The sequence below is a fragment of the Marmota monax genome, unplaced genomic scaffold, assembly GCF_021218885.2.
Source record: "Marmota monax isolate L192 unplaced genomic scaffold, Marmota_monax_Labrador192_F-V1.1 WCK01_AAM20220418_F8-fsc00001, whole genome shotgun sequence".
NCBI lineage: Eukaryota > Metazoa > Chordata > Mammalia > Rodentia > Sciuridae > Marmota > Marmota monax.
In genome coordinates this window covers 46,193,704-46,212,694 of record NW_026693777.1, presented here as the reverse complement: position 1 = coordinate 46,212,694, position 18,991 = coordinate 46,193,704, and the positions used below count along the sequence as shown (strand labels likewise).

At 37.9% G+C, this 18,991-nt stretch overlaps 1 protein-coding gene across 2 annotated transcripts in view; it reads right to left on the bottom strand.

The window, feature by feature from the left end:
- The window catches only part of Golm2 (golgi membrane protein 2), a 122,605-nt gene extending 103,834 nt beyond the window's left edge, over window positions 1-18,771 (bottom strand). The window contains exon 1 of one of the 2 annotated variants that reach the window (XM_046461805.2): window positions 18,181-18,771. In XM_046461805.2, coding sequence (XP_046317761.1) covers window positions 18,181-18,507 — 327 coding nt within the window. In that variant the 5' untranslated portion in view covers window positions 18,508-18,771. The remainder of the gene's footprint in view (window positions 1-18,180) is intronic. The other variant, XM_046461806.2, reaches the window with a different exon arrangement.
- Between the last annotated feature and the right edge of the window lie 220 nt (window positions 18,772-18,991).

Here is an 18,991-nt window from a genome sequence, read left to right as displayed (position 1 = left end):
AGTTCTATTTTTTGACTATAGAGTTTTTAAACATTGCAATGGAGATTTCACCTGTAAAAAGTTATAAGGCCTTTACTATAATGTTATGTGTTGTATGTATTATATTATGTGTGCACACTTGTGTTTTGTGTTATATGTTTGAATGTTCGTATGTCCATATATCATATATGATGAGCGCTCATGATAAAATGGATCCAAATATTTTTTTTTCACGTGATTTATATGGTTTAATTTAAATTGGGTAAACAACTGTTGAGGATTGTTTTAATATGTAAACAAAAAAGAAGGTTAACAGATCTGTTTGTTTACTTTCACCTTTCCTTTTCATTATATTTAATAATTCTCTTAAAGATAATGTAAATTGTTAAGAAAATTGTTTTCTTTTAGTGCCTTCTGTAATGTTACATAATTTTTTCTTTAGCCATTATTGCCAGAATTCCTATCTTCATCCCAGTGCTGGTGAAGTCAAAGATAAAACCAGTCTACAGCTTCTACAATAGCCATCACTGAACTGCTTGCAGAACTTGCCTGGACACATTGTGAGCTCACCTGTATGCATTGTGAACTATCTGTTGGTGCAGCGACTTATGGTAGTGTTGGGGTATTTTTGCTGATGATGTCACCGGTGGTACAATTTTTCAAAGGAGCCCTCAATTGGCTTAATGTCATGGCATTTTGCATCCTCCTCTACTAGTGATGGTCTGAAATTTGGGGGCCAACAGAGGTGAGGCAAAGAACCTCACCCCCCCACAGGTGCAAAGGCCTATCCACAAGTATGGCTGTATGCTGGACCGGTAGTCAGTGACGGGTATGATCCAATTGCAGTGGTACCAACCTAAGACAGGAGGCTGACGCCTAGAGGTCAGTTCATCCGATGACGGGTAAGGACCATATGTTGAATTGGACTGCCTAACAGGCACGGTCCCTAAGCCACATGCTTGTTGTTTAAACAGAGAGGGGGAGATGTTGAGAGCCACAGCCTGAGGGGCCCCAGCAAACTTCCAGCTGCCAGCAAACTTCCAGCTGCCGGCTGATGATTGGCTCACAGCAGCCCCAGCAACATCTAGCTGATTGGCTCCTCGGCCCCAGCAACATCTAGCTGATTGGCTCCTCTGCGGTGATGCTCATTGGACTGTTTCCCTGCCCTTTCAGACCACGGAGCTGCTCATTGGGGGACTTTTTTGGCTCCGCCCACGTGACCCAGCCAATCGGCCTCAAGAGCAGGAGGATTGTGGGAGGTGGAGAGAAGCTTGGGTGGGAGAGAGAGGCTTGTGGAAAGCCGGTGGTGGCAGTTGAGGCTCTGAGGGTTTTTCCTGAGAGACTATTTTGTTTGTCGTGTGTGGTTCTAAAAATAAAGTTAGTTTCTTTTGACAAGTGGCTCCTGATTGTGCCCAGCCCTGTTTTGGGGTATAACCTGTCTGGGGGCAATCAGCACAACTATGACCATTTACTCCAAAAGTTGTATATACTCGACTTTTTACAAGATGTCATTTGTCTCCTTTCTCTCCACACTAGAAACATTTTTACTGATTCTGACTCATGCTCAGATGATTATTCTAGAGACAATTCTATCTTCTTTAACATAACCATCAAACCTAGCTGACACTCAGAAATCACCTGAGGAGCTTTAAAAAAAAAAATCTTCTTCCTCATTCAACCTCCAATGTGATTGAGTAGTATAAGGATGGCACAGGAATCTTTTTTCACTTTTTTAAAAATATTTTTTTAGTTGTTGGTGGACCTTTATTTATTTATACGCAGTGCTGAGAATCAAACCCAGTACCTCACACATGCTAGGCAAGTGCTCTACCACTGAGCCACAATCCCAGCTCTCTTTTTCACTTATTCTCATTAGGATCACATTCTTTTGGTTTACATGATGTGGAGTTTCACTGGTCATGTACTCATATATAAACATAGGATAGTTATGTCTGATTCATTCTACTGTCCTATTCCCATCTCCCCTCCCTTCCTTTCATTCCCTTTCGTCTAATCCAATGAACTGCTATTCTTCCCTCCCCTACTCATATGGTGTGTTAGCATCACATATCAGAACATTTGGCCTTTAGTTTTTGGGGATTGGCTTATTTCTCTTAATATGATGGTCTCCAGTTCCATTCATTTACCAGCAAATGCCATAGTTTCATTCTTATTTATGGCTGGGTAATATTCCTTTGTGTATATATAGCATATTTTCTTTATCTATTCATCTTTTGAAGGGCACCTAGGTTGGTTCCATAGTTTTGCTATTGTGGAGCTGCAATAAACATTGATGTGGCACAGGAATGTTGTTCTAAAAAAAAAAATAGTACAAGTGATTCTGATAAATAGTCAGGTATAGCAATTACTTATTTACAGCTGAATTAAAATGGAGTACCATTAATAACTGTTATTCATTTTCCTGTCTCTGTGATAAAATACTTGGAATAGTCAATTTATATAGACAAAATGTCTACTTGAGCTCATGATTTCAGAAGTTTCAGTCCACGGTTGCTTGGCCCCCTTGCCTTTGAGCCTGTGGTAAAGTAGCAACATGGAAGGCAATATGTGGCCTGTTTATCTCATGATGACTGGGAAGAAAAGAAAGATGAGGAGGGAGTGGGGGTCCCAAAAATCCATTCAAAGGCATGCTTTCAATGAACTAATTTCCCTCCAGTAGGCCCTTCCTCCTAAAGATTCTACTACCTCCCATGAGCTGGGGACCAAGCCTTCAATGAGCCTTTGGGGAACATTCAAGATCCAAACTATAGCATAACTAATGAATACTAAGTGCTTAAATCTGTGCCAGATCCTGTGCTAAGTGCTTTATAAGTCTTACCTCATTTCATCTTTACAACCATCCTTCAAGAAAGGCACAGTGATTTCTCAATTTTCATAGATGAAGAAATTGTGCCTTAGGATTGTTCAAGGGATTACTTCTGATATAAACCAAGTGTTTATAAAACTGACCAGCACATAATAAGTGTTCAATAAATGTTAACTACTTTTATTGTTATGTAAAAAGGATAGACTGTCTTCCTTACTATTTCCAATACTTAGCATGGCAGTCTCTAAAATTTAGCTTTTTTTTTTTTTTTTGGCATAAGTAACACATAGGGAATCTCTCAGAATTTCCTAATGTATTACCTTATTTCTATTACTTTTTTTAAAAATTAAGGTATATTTGACAAAGTTCATATGTATTTAAGGTTCATAATTTGATAATTTGATATATACATATACTATGAAATAATCACCTCAGGGGGTTACTACTTTGTGTGGGCGCACATGTGCACATGGTAGCTAAGAACACATATCTATAGTAGAGTACAGCAAGCAGATTAGTGGAGTGCCGCAGTCTGGCTGGGCACAAAATCACGAGCCACTCAAGCAGGAACAAACTTTATTTTTTTGAAACTGCCGCCAATGCTCCGTCCGCGCCCGGGAAGATCGATTGACCCACGCCGCCCCCGATCCCAAGAGGAGGTTCCTCCTCTGGAATTCCCTCCTACCGCACTTCCCCAACCAATGGGAACTCTCCAGGAGTCCCCTAGCAGGCCGAGGTGGACAGCAGGAGTCCAATATCCATATGAATGCAAATCTTAACATAATCATATCATCTCAATGGCTTGCTGGCGTCACCTTTCAACCAAAAATGCCATGCATCATATTACTTGGCTGTGGCTCTTAGCAGTGGAGCTTGACTACTTTTGTACTATGTTAGCTTTGTAATTAAGTTTTCAAATCAGGAAGTGTAAATCCTCTACCTTTGTTCTTTTTCAAAATTTCTTTACTCAGTTTTTTTGTATTTCCATATGAATTTTAGAATTTTTTTTCTATTTCTGTAAAGAATGTCATTTGGATTTTGATAAGGATTGCACTGAATCTATATATTTTATTGAGCAGTATGAACATTTTTTAAAATTTTATATTTTTAGAATCAATTTATTAACTGCTCTATCACTTGACATAAAGGGCTTTTGAAGTAAAGATAAAAACAAGCATTCTTTAGAAACAAACTTTTCTCCTCTTCCAATTCTTTATTTTTAGGTATACATGAGAGAAGTGTATTTTGTCATCTTATACATGTAAGCAAAAATAACCAACACGATTTGGCACCATAATGAAAATACAAATAACCAGAATGGAAGCAGACCTCAAACACATCAGCAAGCTTTCCTTTATTTCACAGTTGTCAATCAGGCATGGGTGGGCTCATTTTCTGGGTATGGAAATGGCCCCCAGGTTACAGAAGGAGTCTGGGTTTTATAGTTTATAATGAAAATGAATTAGTCGATGAAAACTGCAGATGTGCCATTTGAAGAATCAGGGACAGTCAGTCAATTTTAACCTAGTTGTGCAGGTTAAAACTTTAACTCAGGAAGGCAGTTGTAAAAAGTCTGAAACTCAATGTTCTTGGAGAGATAAGAGCTCAGATCCAGAAGGATGAATACTCAAATTTCGCTGGTTGCTTTTCTTCTACTGGGATCTGAACATTTCAACAAATAGTAAACAATATTAACTATTCCAATCCGTGAACATGGATAATCCATGTGTTCTTTAATTTCCTTCATTGGGGTTATATAATTTTCAGTGTAAAAGTTTGTTTTTGTTTTTTTTTTGCCTCTGTGGTTATATTATATATATTCCCAATTATTTCATTCTTTTTGTTATTATGAATAAATTATTTTTTAAAATTATATTTTTAGGTATTAATGGATCTGTATTTTATTTATTTATAAATGATGCTGAGAATCAAACCCAGTGCCTCACACATGCTAGGCAAGAGCTCCATTACTGAGCTACAACCCCCCAGCCCATGGAAGTGTTTTCTTAATTTCCTCTTCAATAATTCATTGCTTATGAACAGAAACACAAGTGATTTTTGTGTCTTGGTTTTATATCCTGCAAATTTACTGAATTTGTTTATTAGCTCCATAGGTGTTTTTGGTTGACTCCCAATTCCTTTTTTCTTTTTCAATGGACATAATACCTTTATTTTTATTTGTATTTATTTTTATATGGTGCTGAGGATCAAACTCAATGCCCCACATGTGCCAGGCAAGTGCTCTACCACTGAGCTACAAGCCCAGCCACCCAATTCCTTTTTGATGGCTAATTATACTGTTAGTACATTTTGAATCATTTTCTCCTAAATGCTTCCATTAAAGCTTCAATTTTTCCCAATACAGTTATGATTTTCCTGTGGTTTATTTGTTTCAGGAGTATTATTTGTGCAAGGACGGTTGTGCACGCCTATAATCCCAGCAGCTTTGGAGGCTGTGGCAGGAGGACTGCAAGTTCGAAGCCGTCTCCAGCAACTTAGTGAGGCCCTAAGCAACTCAGCGAGACCCTGTCTCTAAATAAAATATTTTAAAAAACGGCTGGGAATGTGGCTCAGTGGTTGAATGACCCCTAGGTTCAATCCCTGGTAACCACCCCCCCCCCAAAAAAAAGTACACTGTCAACTTTTTCTAAATCATTCATAGTAATATTAAAAATGAGCAAAACTGATCCCTGTTTTCCACTATTTATAATTCTCCACCTGAAAAAATAATCATGACTTATGATAAAATAATGGAAATTATGATAAAATTATGGAAAAATGCAGGTTTAGAAATCAAGACTTAGGTTTTACTTTCAATACCAGGTACTAGTATTTTTATTTATTTATTTTTAGTACCCCCCCACCCCCAGAATTGGGGATTGAACTCAGGGCCTTGCCTATGCATGCTAGGCAAGCATTCTACCACTGAGCTACATCCCCAGCTCTTTTTTATTTTGAGATGGGGTCTTATTAAGTTGCCCAGGCTGGCCTTGAACTTCCTGCTTCATCCTTCAGAGCAGTTGGGATTAGAGATGTGCACCTGCACACCTGGCTACAAATCACTTTTAAAAGCTTTAGTCTTCTCATCTATAAAATTGGAATAGCAAGCCTATTTACAGAACAATTCAGTTATACATATCAAATTAACCAACCTTTCAAGTCTATTCTTTATTTTTCTTGTTTTAAATGTAGGCCCATGAAGAGGGCCTAAATTCCTCTCATTTAAATGCTAAATTGAAGGAGAAAAGAATTTTTGAATTCCTAACTGAACAAAATATCATTTTAGATTCAACATCACGTTTCAAAGAAATTATATAACCTAAAGCCGGCATTGTGGAACGTGCCAGCAGTCCCAGCTATTTGGGAAGCTGAGGCAGGATTGCTGGAGCCCAGGAGTTCAAGGTCAGACTTGGAAACATAACAAACCCCATCTCAAGGAAGGAAGGAAGGAAAAAGGAAGGAAGACAGCAAGGAATTCTACTTATGATAGAATGATAATGGGTAGTTTTTACACCAAAATATTTTGATGTCTTCCAGAAAAAGTAGTGTAATCAGATATGTGGATAATATCTGTGGTAGCCTCAGCACTTATTTCTTCACACTTTGTTTCAGAAATGCAAACTCCTAAATAAATCATCACATATTTACTGAGTCCACACCTATTGCATAATGCCAAATACATAAGTTTTTACAACATTTAGACAAGATTTTTTAAAGGTTTATTTTAATTGATATGTAATACTTTTACAAATTTATGGAGTACAATGTCATGCTTGGTCCATGTACACATTGTGTAATGATCAAGTCAGAGTAATTAGCACATCTCACACTTATTTCTTGGTGGGAAAACATTCAAAATCCTCTCATAGCTATTTAAAAATATACAGTACAGCTGGGCACCATGGTATATGCTTATAATCCCAGTGACTTAGGAGGCTAAGGCAGGAGAATTACAAGTTGGAGACCAATCTGGGCAACTTAGTGAGACCCTCTCTCAAAAATAAAAAGGGCGGGGCGGGGGTTGTGGCTCAGTGGTAGAACGCTCGCCTAGCATGTGCGAGGCCCTGGGTTCGATCCTCAGCACCACATTAAAAAATAAATAAAATAAATGTATTATATCCAACTACATCTAAAAAATAAATATTTAAAATAAATAAAAAGGGCTAGGCATGTAGCTCAGTGGTAAAGTACCACTGAGTTCAATCACCAGTACCAAAAATATATACAGTATGTTATTATTAACTGCAGTCATCCTACTATGCAATAGAATGCCAAAACTTGTATCTAACTGTAACTTTGTATCTGTTGACCTACCACTCTCAACCTCCTCTTCCTCTCTAGTGTAGATTTTTCTCCTCCAGCAGTGCTGAGGATCAAAATCCAGGCCTCAAACAAGCCAGGTAAGCACTCTACCAGCTCCTTTAGATTTTTATAATGAAAAGATTCACAATATATATTTGGAAGATAAGAAAAAAGTAGGTCCAATATAATGTATAGATAAGGTCATTCATTCAACAATTATTTAAAATACTCCCCCTTAATCCAGTGTTTTACTTTGCATAGTTTCAGTTACCAACAATCTACCTGAATCCAAAAATATTAAATGAAAAATTCCAGAAAACCAATTCATGAGTTTTAAACTGTAAGTCATTCTGAGTAGCATGATGAAATCTCACAAGGTCCCATTCCATGCCACCTAGGATATGAAGCCAGTGTATCCATGCTGTACATACTACCTAGTCACTACTCACTACTATCAGTGTTAATAGATTGACTGTCATAGTATTGAAGTGAGAGTATTCAAGTAACCGTTACAGAGTATCCTAACATTATGTCACAATGCCTGTCATTTGTCTCACTTCATCTCATCACAAAGGCACTGTATCATAGCAGCACAAGAAGGGTGAGTAAGGCATAATAAAATATTTTAAGAGTGAGGAAGGCAGAAGGAGGGGAGGGAGGACAGAAAGACCAGACCGACAGACCACATTCACCCAACTTTCATTATATGGCTGGGGGGCATGGATTGGTGGCAGAGTACTTGCCTAGAATGCAAGGTCCTGGTTGTATCCCTAACACAGAAAACAAAACCAAAAATCCCACAACTTTTATAATACCATATGATTATAAATATTCTATTTTATTAGTAGTTATTATTATTAATTTCTGACCATGTCTAATTTATAAAGAAAATTCTATCATAGGCATTTACAGGGGAAAAAAAAAAAACATAGTATTTAGAGAATTTGGTACTAACTGTCCAAGATCTCAGGCATCCACTGAGTTCTTGAAACATATCCACTGTGAATAAGGGGGAACTACTGTTACTAACTGGGTATGAATCAGGTATTCGATATATATGCATATTAAGAGGTATGGACTCTATCCTCAAGAATCTTAAAGGGCTGGGAATGCAACTTAGTGGTTTAGCATCCACAAGGGCCTTGGTTCAGACTCAAGTACAGGGAGAAAAGAACATATATTTATTAACTAATATTATTTCAAGAACTGTCAAATTACAAAGATAAATAGAACATAGCTCTGCCTCACTTACAATCTAGTTATGGAGAAGCAATTATAAATAAATAATTACAGCAATATGGTAAGTGTTTTAAGCATGTACAAGATCCAAGATAAATACAGAATAGACCTGGGAAGGTCAGCAAAGGCATTTACAAGAGGTACTGTTCTAACAGAATCTTAAAAGACAATTAAGAGTTTGCCAAGTAAACAAAAAGGAAGAGGGGGAAAGTGACTGAGGTAGAGGAATGAAAGCACAAGACAGTTTGGTACATCTAAAGATGATCACATATTAAGAATATAAGGAAAAAAAGAATGTAAGAAATGCATCTCATAGAAGTAGAGTAGAATAGTGGTCACTAGAGGTTGGGAAGGGAGATAAGGTAGGAAGGATAGAGGGAGATTGGATAACAGGTACCAAAATACAGTTAAATATTAGAAATTAATTATAGTGTCCTATAGCACATTAAGACAACAACAATTGTCTACAACAATTTATTATACATTTCAAAATGATGAGAAGACATGCACAGGTCCTGGGTTCAATCCACAGCACCACAATAAGAAATAAATAGATAGTTAGATAAATAAATAAATAAATAACAAGCCAGGAATAGTAGCAATCCTAGATACATGCTTCCTATTGCCCTTAACATATTTCACAAATCCCTTTTCATAATCTGACTCCAGTCTTTCAGTCCAGCATCATTTTTTTGGAAGGTGGAGGGGCAGTTACAGGGGATTAAACCCAGGAGTACATAACCACTAAACTGTATCTCCAGTCCTTTTTGTATTTTATTTAGAGACAGGGTCTTCTAAGTTGCTTAGAGCCTCGCTAAATTGCTGAGGCTAGCTTTAAACTTGTGATCCTCCTGCCTTAGCCTCCCAAACTGCTGGGATTAAGATGTGCACCACCACACCCGGCTATCAATTTTATTCTAGCTCCCACACTCTACATACTGAAACTTTAGATATTCAGAAACTTCGTACTTCCCCCTATACTGTTCTTTGAAACATGTAACACCCTACATTTGGAATGCTCTTCTCATCTCTCACAACCCTCTCATTCTTCACCTCATTAAAGACTAAACTGTTTTAGACTCAATTAAAAACTCTTTCTTAGCCAGGCGAAGTAGTACATGCCTGTAATCCCTGCGGCTTAGGAGGCTGAGGCAAGAGAATCACAACTCAAAGCTAGACTTAGTAACTTAGAGAGGCATTTAGGAATTCAGTGAGACATTGACTCTAAATAAATTATAAAAAAGGACTGGGGATGTGGTTCAGTGGTTAAGTACTGCTGGGTTCAATCCTCAGTACAAAAAAAAAAAGAAAGAAAGAAAACCTCTTTCTTTGTCTTCTCCAAGACCATAAACTAGTTAGATTCCCCTCTATCCCCTGCTCAGGTGAAATCCCCTATGACATGATATTATGTCATTCACTGCTGTATCTACAGCTCACAGCACAGAAACTGACCTAAAACAGAAACTTGAATATATATGATGAATAAAGAAATAAAAATGAGATTAAAAATGGAAGTACAGGACATATCAACATTGAGTGGGAGAGGGACAGGATATTAAGGATACTATAGATGTGATTGAAGTTAAGGGACAAATATTTTCAGGAGAGATGAGCAGCACAAAATACTAGAAAATTCAAGTTAAGAATGAAAATGTTAGTCTATCAGATCTTTGTTAATCATCAAATGAGAAAAGAAATTTAAGTTAGACATAAAGACTTGAAATTGTAAAGGGAAAATAAATCATTATGTTAAATAGGTATATATCTATGAATCCATTTATATAATATTTTAGAGAAAGACAACTGATTAATATGGTAGAAAGCAGAAGAGCTGTTGCCTGAGGCCAGAGGTAAGGGAAGAAAGACAACTTGAATAAGAGGGAACTTTGAGGGATAGTAAAAACATTCTGTATGTCATGTTAAACTTATGGAGGTAAGTTTTGAAATCATCCTTTAGAGAAGGATCTAGTTTAGCAGAGGGGAAGAATCAGATAAGGAAGACAAGTGAGCAAAAGCTCTGAGGCAACACTGTTCAAAGAAGGATCCACCTAGCCAGAAATAATGCAAGAAAGTTAGATAAAGTCAGTTAGGCATAAGAAAGAGACTTAAAACACTGTGAGAAACTAAAACTATCACATATCCAGGCTGGCCCTAACAGGAAAACTGGACTTTCAATCCAAGGAATCTTTTAACTCTTTTGAAGAAGAAACTAAAATGGTAGAATCTTAAATCTTCACCCAAAAATTATGAGGAATGGTTTTTCTTGCTTAATGAAGTCATAGTTCAAAAAGTACTCTCATCACTTCAGTGGACAAATGTCACATGTCACACTCTAAGAACTGTTTTATTTCCTTTATGGAATAGGCAGAAGGAAGCTCCTTGGATATCTTTTTTACCTTTTCTCTGCATAACTAAATCCCAGTCATTGTTTTTGAAGAGCCAATTGGTTTTATGATCTCCACAGAACCTCCTGAGATTCCTCACTCCCTTATCATGGAAGCAAGAGAAAATAGACAATATGAAAATAAGAAAGGGAGAAAATAATTGGCCAAGTGGGGACATGGTTTTAAGATCATTTTAGTAAAGAGCACAGCAGATGCTCAATATATTTTGTCAACTGAATTAATTAATATATTTGGGTTTCATGAGAACAGTATAAGACCAAGAGAATCACAAGTCAAAGCTAGACTCAGTAACTTAGAGAGGCATTTAGTCAAAATTAACTATACAGTTAATTTTATAGTCAAAATTAACTATACAGTGTATGCAGGAAAGAAAGAAACAAACATTATTAAATGTCAAGTCTGTAGCAGACAGGTCTGTATATATTTTATTTCATCAATCCTCATGAATGAAGAAACAGGTTTAAGGAGGTAATATAATGGCACAATTATAAACTCAGGCCTATTTAACTCTAGAAGATCATGCTCTTTCCACTAAACTATATTGCCACACAGTGTATATCATATTAAAAGAAGTTATCTAACCAACAAATCAAATAACTTTTGAGTATTCATTATGGGTATTCATTTCCTAGGAATGCTGTAATAAGGCATCATAAACTGAATAGCTGAAAACAATAGAAATTACCTCACAGTTCTGGAAGCTGAAAATTCAAAATGAAGGTATTAACAGAGCTTTGCTCTCACTGTGGACTCTAGTAAAAGGGATTCTTCTAGCCCAGGGCATTCCTTAGCAACAGAATTTCAATCTCTGCTTCCACCTTCCATGACATGTCTGTATATCCGGCATTCTCTTCTGTAATTGTTTTCTCTTCTTATAAGGACATCAGTCATTGGATTAGGACCTACTCTAACTCAACATAATGCCATTTTAACTTGACTAAAAGTGCAAAGACCTATTCCAAATAAGTTAACACTCACAGGTATTAGGACTTCGATATAATTTTTGGGAGGGACATAAATCAACCCATGAAATTTTGCCTCAACACTAAAAACTATCAGAAACATAAAGGAAAAAATTTAAAGTTCCTAAGGGAACTTGAAATTTTGTAAAGGACAAGGTTAACACATAAGAACCTATTACTAAAAAAAAAAAAAAAAAAATTAGCACAGTTCAAACAATAAACTTACATTGTGTATAAAGAAGGAAAAGCAGTCAGGCATATTGTGCATGCCTGTAATCCCAGTTTCCTGGGAGGCCAAAGCAGGTACACTGCAAGTTTTAAGAATAGCCTGGGGACCTCACTCTATCTGAAAATGAAAAATAAAAAGGACTGGGGATGTGGCTGGGGTTGTGGCTCAGTGGTACATTGCTTGCTTGCCTAGCATGTATGAGGCATTGGGTTGGATCCTCAGCACTACATATAAATAAATAATTTTTTTTTAAAAAAGGGACTGGGGATGTAGCTCAGTTGTATAGTACCTCTGGGTTCAATCCCCAGTACCAAAAGAAAGAAAAAAGAAGAAGGAAAAGTGTGCTCTGTGTCAGAAGCCCTAAGGGCTTTGTGGCCTATATACATGGATCAGAAGGAAGAATAGATACATAAAAAAGAGACAAGAGGCTGAGAGTCAAATAGCAGGAATAAAGGCACAAAAACACAAAATGAATATGACACAAAAAGAAGGGGAGACAAAAGCAAGCAAAGCAATTTGTCTGGACCAGTCTAGGTCAGAAGCTAATAGAAGAAAACAGTAATTGGAGCCATTCTATGGAAGAAATTAAAGATTACACAGCAGAATTTTGACTTGATGCAGCCACTCTGTCCATATAAACCTTATCTTCTTTTGAGGAAAGTGGCAGTATACTGGGGATTGAACCCAGAACCTTGGGCACACTACACAAGTGATTTACTACTGAGCTATATTCCCAGCCTCTCATTCAGCCTCTCTGAAAGTAAGGTTTAAGGAAAATCAAGTTTGCTTAAGAAATGGAGACCAAGACAATCATTCAATATGACATGCTGAAGGAACCAAAGATAACACCAAAATTTCTAACCTCAGTCTTAATAATGGTTATATGATTGCCACTTATAGAAACCAAGAAGATAGGAAAGAAGTTTGGGGAGAAGGTATCAGTTATGTATGATTTATGAATAATGGGAAGTAGCAATTAAATTATATCTAGAATTTGGCCAGATTATGTCTGGTGATGCAGAGATAAAGGTTCAAACCATCATGTGTGGCATACTGGAAGAACTGTAGTAGTCTGATCTCAAATTATAGTTCAGAGGAACAGGTAAGCTCCAGGGAGTTAGCTAAAACAGGGGAGAAGCCAACAAAGCCTATCTAAAAATGGACCTGGTAATGGCGGGGGAAGGGAGTCAGATGCCAAGAGCAAAGGGTGACACAGGTACTGGAGCTGGAACCGGATCTTGGGCAAGAACACAGAGCCCCATCCTGGAAAGAAGGCAGGACAGAAATAAGGAAGTATCTGTAGAATAATAATAACTAACACAGTACTTACTGAACCTTTTTTATTAACTATGCAGTAGACACTGTTTTAAGAATTCTAAGTAATTTATTCATTTAAACTTCACAAAAATGAAAAAGTTTATTATTATTATCCTCATTCTATAGATGAGGAAACTGAGGCACTGAGAAGTAATGTGTCAGAGGTCATACATAAATTAAATTATGTCATACATAATGTGTATGAGGTCATACATAAATTAGCAGAGTCAGGATTTGAACTTTGAATATCTACTGTATGCCAGGATTTTTACACATACATATTTGGCATGTGAATAAGTGTTATACACACACACACAAACACACACACAATAAAGACATTTCTGGGGGGAAAAATGTAATATGCTTCTTATTCTCTTTTCTGGGCCATGACCTTTACTCAACTAAAGGTATACCCTAACTCGGGAAGAATTATGGTAGTTATAGAAAAAAGTGGTCATTTATTGTCATCAGTTTCAATCCTCAAAACTGAACTTTTATGTGTGTGTATGTTTCTAATAAGACTTTTTTTTTTTTTCCTTTTAGACTGAATTGTATTGCCCCAAATTCATAAGTCCCAAAGCCCAGAACATCAGAATGTAACCATACTGGAGATAAGATCTTTAAAGAGGTAATTAAATTAAAATGAGGCCATTAGTGTTGAACCCTTAGACCACTGTCTAAAAGGAAGAGACACCAGGTTTGTAAATGCACAGAGGGAGCACTCTGTAAGGATAAAGGAGCAAGAAGACAGCCATTTACAAGTCAAGGAGACCAGGCCTCAGAGGAAACCAACTCTGCTAGTACCTAGATCTTAGATTTCCAGCCTCCACAACTGTTGTTTAAGCCACCTAGTCTGTGGTATTTTGTTATGGCAGCCCTAGCAAACTTCTATACCTTTCCATGCTGAAACGCTTTACAGGGAAGGCAAATAAAAAAATTTGAAGGAATCCAGATAAATGGATCTTGTTTCTCACTTTCCTGGACAACAATAGGAACAATTTTAATTTCCTTTATTCTGTGTTTAGTAGTCTAGATAACAGATTGAAAATATCAGTATGACATAATAAATCTGGAAGAAGCCAATATTATCTTTCTGCTTCCAATGGAACAGGGATTCTTAGATTTCCAAAGACAGCCTGACAGTAGCAATGGGCATACCTAGCACCCAGATCTAACACTATTCTCCATTAAAGAGAACTAGAACTCCCTGGAGAAATGCTGGCCTAAGACTGAAGCAGAAAATATACTAGATGAGCCTAGAGAATGTTAAGAGTGCCAAAAAGTAAGGAAGAGGTATATGACAAGGCAACTGGGCATGGCGTATGTGCAAACTCTACTTTCTGGCATATAAAAGTAAGGAAAGGAAATAGGAGCCAACTGAAGGCTTAGCTCCCCAAGTCAGAGCTGGAACAATTTGGGCAACAAAATAAAGTAGCACCAGATTATAGTCCAAAGTATGAAATAAATATCCACAAGTCCATAGTGATATAAATAAATGATTAAATAAATTAATTAGTCAAAGAGAAGCGACAAACCTCCAGGGGAAAAGAATTCCAAATAGTTTATGTGGATACCCTGCCCTTCATTACAACTGTAACTCACTATTCACTAATCATTAAGTGTGGCTGGACATATGAATTTCTTCCAAAGTATAAAGACAAGGAAGGGAGGGGAAAAAAACAGTAATTTTACAATGAAGAAGACTGGCAAGCACTATTTCAAGCAGGTGATAATGGTTAATATCGATTGTGATGTAAGTCATTTGAAAGATGTAACTTTGATATAACGTGATAAGATTGGTACTTTATGGTCTTTTTTCCAAAAACTATAATTTGAGTCTGATTCTGAGAAAAAAAAGCAGACAAATTCCAATTCAAAGAAATTTTTCAAAATCCCTGATCAGAAATCCTCAAAACTGTCAAGATCATCAAAAACACAGAAAATCTGAAAAAGTATCACAATTTAAGCAACTTAAGAAGTCATGAAGGGGCTGGGGTTGTGGCTCAGTGGTAGAGAGCTGGCCTAGCATGTGTGAGGCACTGGGTTCAACTCTTCAGCACCACATATAAAAAAATAAAATAAAGATCTATTGGTAACTAAAAAAATATTTTTAAAAAAGAAGTCATGAAGATTAAAAGTAATAGTACCCTAAATGGGATCCTAGAACACAAAAAGAACATGAAGAAAATGTGGATAAAGTATGCTCCTGAGTTAGTCACAATATATCAATACTGGTCCATTAATTATAACAACCGTGTCTCCATGAGGCTGGGGTTGTAGCTGGAGCCTAGCACATGTGAGGCACTGGTTTGGATCCTCAGCACCACATATAAATAAATAAAATAAAGGTATTATGTCCACTCACAACTTAAAAAAAAAAAAAGTGCCATCCTAATATAAGATAGTAATAATAAGGGAAACTGGGTATGGAAAATATGGAAATACTTTGCACTATCTTCACAATAATTTTATAGATCTAAAACTTTTCTTTAAAAAAATTATATATATATATAAAAACACACACACACACACACACACACACCAAGACTATCATAATTTTTTGGGTAGCTCAGAGCCTCCTTGTTAACCCCAAGTTCACTCACAAGCACTCCAACAAAAATGTCATAGTTAGCTCAAAATATATAACTGGCCTATAGTCAGGAGATATAGGTTTGTGCTCTAGCTGCATAGAATATTAGCCAAACACTTAAAAGTAGTTAAAATATCTAGGGCAACATTCCCCATGTTAGTGTGCTTTGCTACATTCTTCTATACTGTGGTAATAGTAGGCCATGAAAATGGTAAGCTGTGCTCAAATAAAAACTGAGAAAGATTGGGTTAAACAAAATTAAACAGACTTCTTTACCAATGGATTTCACAGAGCCCTTTATAGCCAATAGGCATTATGAACTCTAAGAGATAGATATAGTTCTTAGTATTTTCTTCCAAATATGTTTTCCTTTTTTCTCTTGACCACCCATAAATTCCAAGAACAGTATGCTGTTTAACACCACTTTAGGAAATACTGCTCTAAGGGGGAAAACAAAGGCCCAAGAACAGAGTGGTTGGGGAAAAAGCAAAAAAAAATTAAAACAGCAAAGAATACAGTAAAGAAAGAATAGAAAGAGAATCTGAAGAGAGCAATATTACAGAAGCAAGGAAAGAGATAGTTTCCAAAAAGCTAGAGACAAGAGGACCAAACAAAATATTAAATAAACTGAGAATCATAATGTTCTTTGGATTTGAAAGGCTTACTGCCACTTGTGACTTTTCACATAAAAGCTTCAGAAAAGAGGAAAAAAGAAGTGGCAGACAGAATTTTCAAAGATTAGGATGGGGATGAAAAAAAAAGAAATACACAAAGCATTAATAGGCCACCAATAACTTGAGTAAGCAGTGAAAATTAAAAAAGAAAGTAATTGTTAGAGAAAAGGGAGTATGTATAGAAATTTTAAAATTTAGAACTGACAGTTGCACCTGATTCAAAGTAAAACTAAAAACCTACTGAAAGAGGTGGCAACAGTCCAATAGATAGAAGAAATGCAATCCAGAGTGTATACTAGAAAAAAAATGAATATATAAGAATTTAAATAATGCTTAACCATTCCAAGTCTGAAGACCTCATTTAATGAGGTCCAAAACTGCACAGTTTTCTGCCTACGCTACCCAAGAGACTTTTTCAGTCTTTAGAGTTTGATGTGTAGTAAGTGCATAAATTTGCTGGTCCTTTGTCCTTTTCAGAGGATATCTTATGTAATGGTGAAGAGGGGGGAGACACAGGGAAACACTTACCTGAGGGCCTCAATCTTATGAAATAAGGAAGAAGGTAGAGACCAATCACAATAGGAAAGTTGGGAGCTCATGCAGATTTTTATAGTGATTTACTCTAAAAGATTTTGATACACAAAGTAAAAACTTATAATGGAAACTTACATTAAAAAGTGAATATTACTAAAAAGGAGTTCAGAAAATAAGACATCTACTATCACATTCAGAAATATGGACAACTCTGCTATACCAACAGAAGTTGTGTAAATCATAAATTGTTAGTACAGCTAGTAATATACTGGAAAAAGCAAAGACAGCAGGCATGGTTAGTCCAGTTTTAAACTTTTTAAATTTAAAACTTTGTTTTTAATTCAAAGTTTGTTTTCTACATAAAACAACAATTATTACTCTTAAGCATACACAATTTCATTTTATTTCAAGAACAATGAGGACACAGACATAAGATTCTGCTGCTTAGGACTTATTTTTAGATTCTACCTACCATTTTGGCTAATTTCATTAACAATTCAAATTGAGTAGATAACTGCGGATTAACCAAGTCCAAGTCACAAGTGTGGCTCACATATGGCTCCAGGACCCATTTATCACAAAATTTTGATCACAAAAAGGCAGTAATATCTGATTCCTTAGTTGATACATCACCCTATAGAGAATTAAGAAGTCATGTTGCTTTAAAAAATTGTGTGTATGTGTGTCTCGCCAAAAGGAGTTAGAGGAGACACCATTTTTCAAATAAAGAAATTAACAATGATCCGTGTGCACAGAATAAGGATGAGACAACAATACCCCCTCCAAACCTGGCAGTCTCCAGATTTGTGTCTGGGAACGTAAGGCAGCCACACAGGCCAGATGATTACCACTGCCAGCTCAGCAGCTGAGCCTGGTGAAAAGGCGGCAACCACACACAGGCTAACTTCTCGTTCTTGAGAACCAGTACTTAAAGCCAGTCTCTGGCAGAGACTAGAGACTGTGGCATTAATAAACTGAGATACGTCTGACAGAAGCAGGGTTTGGAGGGCAAGAGGAGCTTTCAGGGCTGCAATCCTAGAAGGGATAAATTCCTGTGGGCCAAAACCCCCACAGGAACTGAAAGAAAACGATGGGGTTTGAGGGGAAAGAGCTCGTCCTTACCTTGTCATCTTCACATCTCTTCCCCAGGCCCTCCCTGGCCTGCAGCCGGCTACTGAGGCGGCCGTAGTCGGCCTCCTTCTGGTCGATCTGTTTCTTGTGCGTGTCCACCAAGAGCAAGAGGTCCGAATTGCGCTTCTCTAGACGCCCGCGGGCCACCTCAGTGCGCTGGACCTGACCCTGCAGCTCGGCTACCTCCTCCTGAAGCAGGACGTGGCGGGAGGAGATGCTCCAGTAGTTGAAGGCAAGGACAACGATCACCACTAGCAGCACCACTAGCACAAGAGAGGGCAGGCGGCCAGCCCGCCGGTTGGCTCCAAAACCCACCATGAGGCCGAACCGCGCTGTGCCCTGAGGCCTCGCCACCGGCACCTACGAGTAGAAGCTCAGGCCTCGGCTACCAGGTTGCACCGGGAACGCGGCCCCAGGGCCGGCCGAAGCCGGAGGCGGGCCGATTGGCTCGCCGGCTAGCGGGAGAAGGGGGCGGGGCCGCAAGCTGCAGGTCCCTCCCCGCCCCCCCTCCACAAATCAGGCCAAAGCGAGTGCCGGAGGCTTTGAACTCAATCTGGCATCGGCCGCAGGTAACCGGGAGAACCCAGATGCCAGAACCCGAACCCAACACCTCAGGGTTGGGGGGGGCGGGGAAAAGAGCCGGAAGGGGGCGGATGTACTCTGGCCCCGCCCACTGGCTGGGGCCGGGTCGCCTAGGGGGCCATTTGTTAGTTTCCGCCGATGCCCCCTCTTCTCGCGAGATAGTGGGCTTCCTCTCGCCCCCCCCTTGAAATCTTATCTCGCGAGGGTTATCTCTGATCGA